The sequence below is a fragment of the Branchiostoma belcheri genome, unplaced genomic scaffold (genome assembly GCF_001625305.1).
Source record: "Branchiostoma belcheri isolate BF01 breed outbred unplaced genomic scaffold, Haploidv18h27 scaffold3, whole genome shotgun sequence".
In the NCBI taxonomy this organism is placed as follows: Eukaryota; Metazoa; Chordata; class Leptocardii; order Amphioxiformes; family Branchiostomatidae; genus Branchiostoma; species Branchiostoma belcheri.
The window spans coordinates 8580899-8588773 of record NW_017803909.1 but is presented as its reverse complement, the minus strand read 5'-3'; the positions used below and the strand labels follow the sequence as shown (position 1 = coordinate 8588773).

The 7875-nt window shown below is 41.7% G+C and overlaps 1 protein-coding gene across 1 annotated transcript in view; it reads right to left on the bottom strand.

Annotated features, from left to right (window-relative positions):
* LOC109473747 (protein virilizer homolog) overlaps positions 1 to 7875 on the bottom strand; it is a 101006-nt gene that overhangs the window by 89932 nt on the left and 3199 nt on the right. The window contains exons 6-15 of the mRNA XM_019773758.1: positions 6642 to 7408; positions 6043 to 6138; positions 4893 to 5115; positions 4237 to 4394; positions 3556 to 3637; positions 3287 to 3426; positions 2625 to 2713; positions 1933 to 2026; positions 1244 to 1393; positions 467 to 567 (exon numbers count right to left, since the gene is read on the bottom strand). Of these exons, the coding sequence (XP_019629317.1) occupies positions 467 to 567; positions 1244 to 1393; positions 1933 to 2026; positions 2625 to 2713; positions 3287 to 3426; positions 3556 to 3637; positions 4237 to 4394; positions 4893 to 5115; positions 6043 to 6138; positions 6642 to 7408 (1900 nt within the window). The remainder of the gene's footprint in view (positions 1 to 466; positions 568 to 1243; positions 1394 to 1932; positions 2027 to 2624; positions 2714 to 3286; positions 3427 to 3555; positions 3638 to 4236; positions 4395 to 4892; positions 5116 to 6042; positions 6139 to 6641; positions 7409 to 7875) is intronic.

The window sequence follows — 7875 nt, the reverse complement described above, 5'->3', positions numbered from 1 at the left end:
TTACTTCATTATGAAATCTATGTGGTCACAAAGGTTGCACAAACAACTAAACACAGAGTATGGTACATGTATAACGAATAATAACAGACTCTTCATTTTCATTTCTTCACATTTTCTTCTTTTCCTGAATTGATTCTGGTATTCTATGACATTAGTATCGTTTTCCAATGATCCTTTCTTTTACAACATATGACAATCATAGTTTTTCATTTTGTACGATTTACAGTATGGTCAAAAACTTTTTTCTTTGGTAATGGACGGACAATCATGCGTGGGCGGATGTCAATCTGTACATACCGTAGCATTTGGGAATGAGTTTGGTAGTTAAACACACAACACTGCCAGTGGGCAAGCCCCCTGCTGTAGTGATTGCAGAACTGTTGCTTATGAAATCAAATCTTTAGTTATTAGCTACAATGTTCAGTCAGCAGAACAAAGACAACAGAAGATGAAGATTCCAGCTTACCTTGTAGTGAAGTAATGGTAGATGACAGGGTATGGGTCACCGACTGTAGTGTGTCCTGTCAGCACTGCTGATGTAGGGAAGGCTTTTGGATGGGGCTGGGCCTGGCCAGGAAGGAGAAAAGTCCATTTAGCCACTCAGCTCATTTTCATGATACAGACTTTAAAATGGTTTTATTTAGACTTTTTGGCTGTGTTATAGGTAATGTACTACAGCAGTGTGTGTTACCAAGAATGGAGTGTGACCATATTTGGGCATAGGGCCGATGTCCTTATGGCCAGCAGGTGCACCCTGTTTGGAGATCTGGTCTATGATTGGTTGTTCCCTTAATTACTTTACTGCTAAATGAACACCTGTGTATTAGCTGCCTTACTCTATTCTTCTTACTGATAGGCTGTTGCAATTTGATTGGGTTAACATAGCCATACCATATTGACACTGCATTCAAGTGTTTTGGGGTAGGTACATGTATGTCAAACTTTCCTGCTCAAGCATTGGAATGCGGGGCATAAACACTTTTTTTTATCTTGAAAATCAACAGTATTATGCAAATAAATATCCTAACCAATAATGTAGGGGGTAGCTGTCCAACTGTTGCATTCTTAGTTATATGTCACTTCATACTATAGTTATATCTAAATAAGCATTGTTTTCCCTTGTATTTCTCCTTCTTTCCCTGCCATGTCGTAAATGTAGAGAAGCCATGCTGAATTTGCTCCAAAGCAAATGTCAGCCTTTCTAGTTGTTACTTGGTTTGACAGCAATGTCCACCAAACTTACAATAATGTGTACTGCATCCCGCACGATTGTGCAGAGCTCCTCCAGACAGTTGATGACAGTCTCGATGTCCTGCATGTTGGCGCTGTACTGTACCTGCTCCAGGGGGGACATGGCTGTATCCATGGCAACATCATCATCATCATCCTCATCCTGATGGAGATGGAAATGGTGCAAACAAGAAATCATTATGTTTACCAAAGGAAAACATACTGTTTTTGCTCTGTTTCTTCTTCTTCTCCCAACAAACAAGGTCAATGACCTGAACTAGACATCTGTCACCATGGTAGCTAGTGTTAGGTATCATGTTGCAAGTTTATAGGAGAAGGGATTTAGACTCCTGTATGACCATATATATAACTCACTATATAATATATAAATGTGTTTTAATATATATAAATGAGTAAGACTTAACAGACCATATGCAAAGGTAAACATATGTATTTGCTTTGCAAATGTTACTTTTCTAGTTATAATAGAGATGGCTGTATGAGGTATAGAAATGGCAGATATGTTGGAAAAAAACACTATCATTTTACTTCACATTCAAGTCTTAACTATAGAAGTAGTGGACCAACAACTGTGGAATGACAGAACTCTAAGGCTTGTGTTTAAAACAATTTCAGGCTTTGTCTGTTTAAGAGCTTTTCTTACATGACAACAAAGGTGGAAGTTTACTACAAGTACCCCACCTTTAGACCAGCCTTGTCAGAGTCTTCAGTCTTCACAGATGTCTCCACTTTTCCCTCCGTTTCCAAGTCTGGAATTTGTGTCGTCTCCACAATACTGAAAGCAATAAGGAGCATGTCAGCAGGGATTTCATTTACCACCCTACATGTATATGTATCTGTAGCATGCGTAGTCCAGTAGTCCGAGTTTGTCAATTTGAATCCTGGCTGTTGTAGATCACCCGACATGCACATTACTAGAAAGAGTGACGACCCTTAAGACGGGATGTTCAGTCGTAAAAGGTCCCATTCCACTCTATTGCAGAGCATAGGGGTGGTGCCATCTTCATTTCTGTAGCCCTTGGGCCACACAGTTGTGCAATCGCTACAGCAGGGGGCTAGCCCACTGGTAGTGTGTTTGACCTCCCCCGTACTCTTTCTCATAGATGCTGAGTGCCAAGCAGAGAAAGCATTATGTACCATTTTTAAAGTCTTTGGTATGACCTGGTCGGGGTTTGAACTCACGACCTCCCAGTTACAAAGCGAGCACTCTACTGATTGAGCTATTGCACTCAGTCATGGCCCACTGTTAATTGTGGCCCCCAATACATACTGTACCTACTGCATATAGCATCTGTCTTCTCTGTCAGGACCAATGGGTGTCTGTACTGACCATCATATTCTTTGAATAACTTGTAGAAAATCTGACTACTTACTGGTCTGCAGTGCTCTGTAGTGTGGTGATGGTCTCATACAGACTGGCCTTCCTCACCAAGGCTGTGGCAGCTGTCACCACCCGCACAGTCTGGGGACAAGGGGACAACAACACTTCAAATTTTAATCAGAGAAACACAGGGCTCTAGCCTGCACCCGTTTTTCCATCAATTGCAGGAACTGACAAGTTGCTTACAACAACTGTTTTTGCATCATAATGTCATTACCCAGATTTTGCAGTGCCAGTGAAATATTTGTTTACAATAGGACTGACACATTCGATGCTACATGGCACAAACAATGCTATTCCTTCATATCCCGTCTGTACAAGTCCTCAAATAACATTATTCAAATCTGTTCTCAAATCTGAAGTAATATTTTGCAACAAATTCCTCCGCAATATCTGGGCCCGTCTGTACTTATAGACATATTTTTTTACTGCTGTCATTGTGTGTACATTGTATTTTTATCTGTATGTTTTATATGGGCGAGTTATGCCTGAAATAAAGAACAAAGAAAGAAAGGAACTCTGTGGCATGTGACGGAAAAACTGCGGATTCAATTCATCAACCTTGGCGGACAAAATTGTACGGGTCTCTTAAGAGGATGTCATCTATAAAATTAAGTCAGTGTGGCCTAACTCAACACCAGAACCCACACCCACCTGATCCCCCAGCATGAGGTTAATAAGCTGCTGGTATCCTGAGGGAGGTTTTCCTTCAGTCTCTCCCCCCTCCTCCTCCTCCTGGTGCCAGCCTAACAACCTCTCCACCCCCTCCTGACAGCTAATGGTACTGTCCAAGGCTGAAGAAAACACAGTCAGCAGGATTATCCCATTGCTTCCAAGGGGTGGCTAAGGAAACTATTAGTATTACTAGCAATTGCAAGGCAACTAGAAAAGTGTGACAAATTCCTCATATAGTATACATGTACCTTTGATGGCAGCTAACTTGAGTGAAGATGACATGTGTTCAGCAAATAACAAGGTGAACAGTTTATCCTGGATTCCAGCTCTCTGCAACAAAACAAGTCACAACTATTATCATAATAATAAGTTTATTGCAAATTCTTGCCCAAAATTTCAACAACAAGATAGATGATGAACAACTTAAAGAACTCTTACAATACGTGCCGGCTATATTAGTTTCAATTTCTAATGTTCTAAACCTAGTATATGTTACATGTAGGTCTTGCTTGCATATAATTTATAACATGGATAAAATGGGATGTACATTTATTATGTTTACTAAAGGAAAACATATTATTTTTGCTTAGTTTCTTCTTCTTCTTCATCTCCAAACACTTAACAGTGACCTATGACCTGACCAATGACATGATTTGTTGACGTCTTTCACCATGGTGACTGGTATTGGGTTACAATAATGTTGCAATTTTATGGTCTGCTCTGCTCCTGTCATCATATGCTAGTAGTACATGTGAATGTGTATGTGAACGTGTTTGAGTAAGAATTAACAGAGCGTCCGAAGGTAAACATTATGCATTTGCTTTGCAAATGTTACGTCTCTAGTTTATATATCATATTTCATATACGTTTTGTAAGCAAGCAATCAAGTAAGTAAGAAAGCAACTGTGCTGAAAGAATATTAGACTCACAATCAGGCCGGCAGCCACCTCAGGCCCACACTCACACAGAGCAGCCACCATCCTCATGGAGGCCTTGAGGAGGCGCAGGTTTATGGCTATGGGCAGGGTGAGGGCAGTGTCCACCTCCAGTCCATGCAGGGTCCACTCGTACAGGCTGGACAGAGTGTCTGGAACATAGTCAGGGTTCATAAGTTAAACATTATACATGTCATACAGGGCTTGAAATTAATTTTTTGGAACATGTGTACTGGTGCACGCAATCTAAAATTGGGTGCACAAAAAATTTTTCAGATGCACCATATAAAATGAAATAATAAGAATGTCGTCAAAAACTATGTTTTATTTCTAAACAAAAGCAATACAACTATGATTTTATCACTTTTCTGACACTTGGATGTTAAGTATATGCTACAGACATTTAACATCTTTATGTATGTAAGCCTAAAAAAACAAATTGGGTGCACAAAAAAAACAATCTAGCTCTTTCCAGTAACCGTTTTTCGTCAGAATTTGGGGCATTAAATGTCGATATACATCGGGACAGTGTTTTTTCAACTTGTAGATAAGTGACTAGAAATTAGTAGAATATTGACTAAAAACTGCTCTGGACACCTTTAACAATATTTATTTACTAGTGAATTTATACATGTATGTTGTTCCTATACCTTTGTGCAGTCCATGGTACTGCAGGTGAGCCAGTCCAGGTGTGACCAGCTCCTGTAGCTCCTCCAGTGTCTGTACCCACTTCGGTCCCCGGTCCTCGCTGCCCCGGATCTCCGCCACCTGTTCCGCCATCTTGTCCGCGGCCTCGTGGCGCTCCCCCGGCTCCTTCTGTTCTAGCTGCGCCAGCTCCAGCTCGTGTCGCGTCTTCTCAGGAGACGGGAAGGTCTGGAACGTTCCGTCAAACAACGTCACACTAAGCTGTACCCCCTTCCTCCTACCCAACCCCATAACTAACCTAATCTGCAACTAAAAAAGGCTACCTTAGCACAAAAAAGGTTAAAATTCTACCGTCTATTATTACTGTACTTGGTCTATATGATCACCAACGTCGGTTGGAAAACAGATACCGGTACACTACTTCAGCGCTTCATGTAAAACAGGTAACCATTGACGTAAACAAGTCTGGGCGCTTCCATTTATACAGCACAAGTTATTAATATTCATTTTCAACAACAGACCAATTTCCTGTCAGTGGTATTCCTACTAACATACATATACAGTCAATCGTGTACTACTGGTCATTGTGATCAGTTCACCTTAAATTTTATTTAACCTTGAAAAATTCAGGTTAGGCCACACTGACTCAATTTTATGGATGACATCCTTTGAAGACCCCCAAACTAGTGCGCACGGGCGAATAAAAAAAATTCCAACCAAAAATAAAAATGGTACAATTTTTAGTTAATTGACTTCTTTACACATGTACAAGGACAGGTAATACTGTTGAATACAGGAATAAGAGACCTGTTGGTTGTGATATCATGTTTTGTCACCTCAATTTCTGTTTAACAAGGTTTATGACCTAAAAATGTGAAAATGAAGGAATCTTGTTTTTTTCACCTTATTGCATTAGATTTGTGGAGTCTGTGGAGGATGTCACCCAAAAAATTTACTTGATGTGGCCTTAGCTAGAAATACTGCCAAACAGAAACAACAGGAAGCACTAATCTCCAAGCAGATCCCTTTCCGTGGCAAAGACAGTATACATTAGCCAGAGAAGTGGGGGTAGCGAAAAAAACAGCAATATATAAAAAGCTAACGATCATTCCCCCACAACCTCTGCTTGGAGCGTTAGGAAGCACCACAACTTACCACTAGTGGTCCCAGGTCACACTGGTAGGGGTTAAAGGTTATGGAGGTCAGGTACAGCCATGGTTCTTCTGTTGTGTAGCTGAAGATATCAACTCCCTGGGGAACCAACAGTTTTCTGTTAATCTTTTAATCTAGTGATAAAACATCATCATTGGTTCAATGAAAAAATCGTGATGTTTGTTTGTTTGCTTGCTTGTTTGTTTGTTTCACCTGGGAAAAACACATCACATACTGGTGTTTTTCAATGTGCCCTGGGGGGAAAACGAGATGGGGTTTTTGCGTGTGAAAAATTTGCGCATGAAAAAGTTGCGCGTGAAAAAATGAAGTTCCTGAAATATGTAAAAAGATTGAGTGAAAAATTGACCCCATGATATGATTTTCCATCTGTTTCCTGTATTGTCTTCCTGATTTCTAGGTCCCTTGGGAATAAATTAGTTCATCCCAAGGAAAATCATGTACATCAAATTGTGAATAACAAGAGATAACTAAAGGTTCATACTTTTCAAAAGTTAAATACAAAACCAAAATAACTCAGTCAGAGATAATGTACAAGTTATTTTTATTCATCCATGTAAAAGATGGCTATAGTTGTGTCTCACCTCTGCAGATGCCTCTGCCGGTCCATCCTCATCCTCCATCCCCTCCTCCTCACTAAGGATCTCCTCGTAAGTCTCCGGGTCCCTCCCCGTCTGCTCCTCTGTATCATTGATCTCCCCATCAGACAGGTTAAAGTGCTGCTCCCCTGGGGAGTGCTCCGGAGTGAGAGGTTCAAACAACTCCTGGTTACCCTTCCCTTCCGCTACCTCCACCATCTCTACTGCCGCGGGTTCTTCTTCCTTCTCTCTTCTCTCCTTCTCTCTATCCCGTGGCTCCCTCTCCCTGCTGTTCCGGCTTTCTCTGTCTCTGCTAGTTCGACTTTCTCTGTCTCTGTCACGGTCTCTACTTTCCCGTTCACGGCCTTCTCTCTCGCGAGATTCGCTGGAACGCTCGCTAGTTTTCCTGTCTCTGTCTGACCGCCCCTCTCGCTCTCTTTCTCTGGTCGCATCACGAGTCTCGTCGCGAGTCCTTTCCTTTGGCTCCTCCGGTTCTTCGTCGGAATCCGGCGGGGGAGGGCCGGGCGGCGTACGCGGTCCCTGTCGGATGGTGACGGTCAGACTCGGCTGCGAGGACACAGAATCCGAGTCGCGGTCCCGGTCCCGGCTGGCGTGCGGCCCGGGGCTGTGCCGGCGCGGCGACCGCCCCGTTCTGGATTCCAGATCCTCGTACCGATGCCGGTGTGCCCGCGGACTGTCCCGTTCGCGCTCGGTCGACCTGTTCCTCTCGGGATACGAGTCTCTAGACTGGGACCTGGGGCTGGACTCTCTCCCTACATGGGCAGATGGGAGTTAAATTGCATCTGATTCATTTATCAAAGCTTTTATCAAAATTTTTATCAAAATTTTCATCAAAATTTTCATCAAAATTTATAATGATATACCATTTTGATAAAATGGTTTAAGAAAAGCTGTGCTATGCTGTCTACCATTAGTACTTAGGCTAGCTTTTGTAATGAGGGCATGTTGATTTGATTCTATGGATGACATCCGGGCGCGCATTAATTTTTGGCCATTTCCAAAAAAACAAAAGTTTTCAACCGTACTGTAAATCGAACAAAACAGTTGCAAAATGAGCAAATATCCTCATTAGTGTGATCTACCGTAGGTTCACAAAAATATATTGGAAAATGATACCAACATCGTAGAATGCCAAAATCAAACGAAAAAGACGTAAATGTAAAATGAATTTGAAGACTAGATTATTTGTCATACCATACTGTGTCGTTTGTTCCAGCTT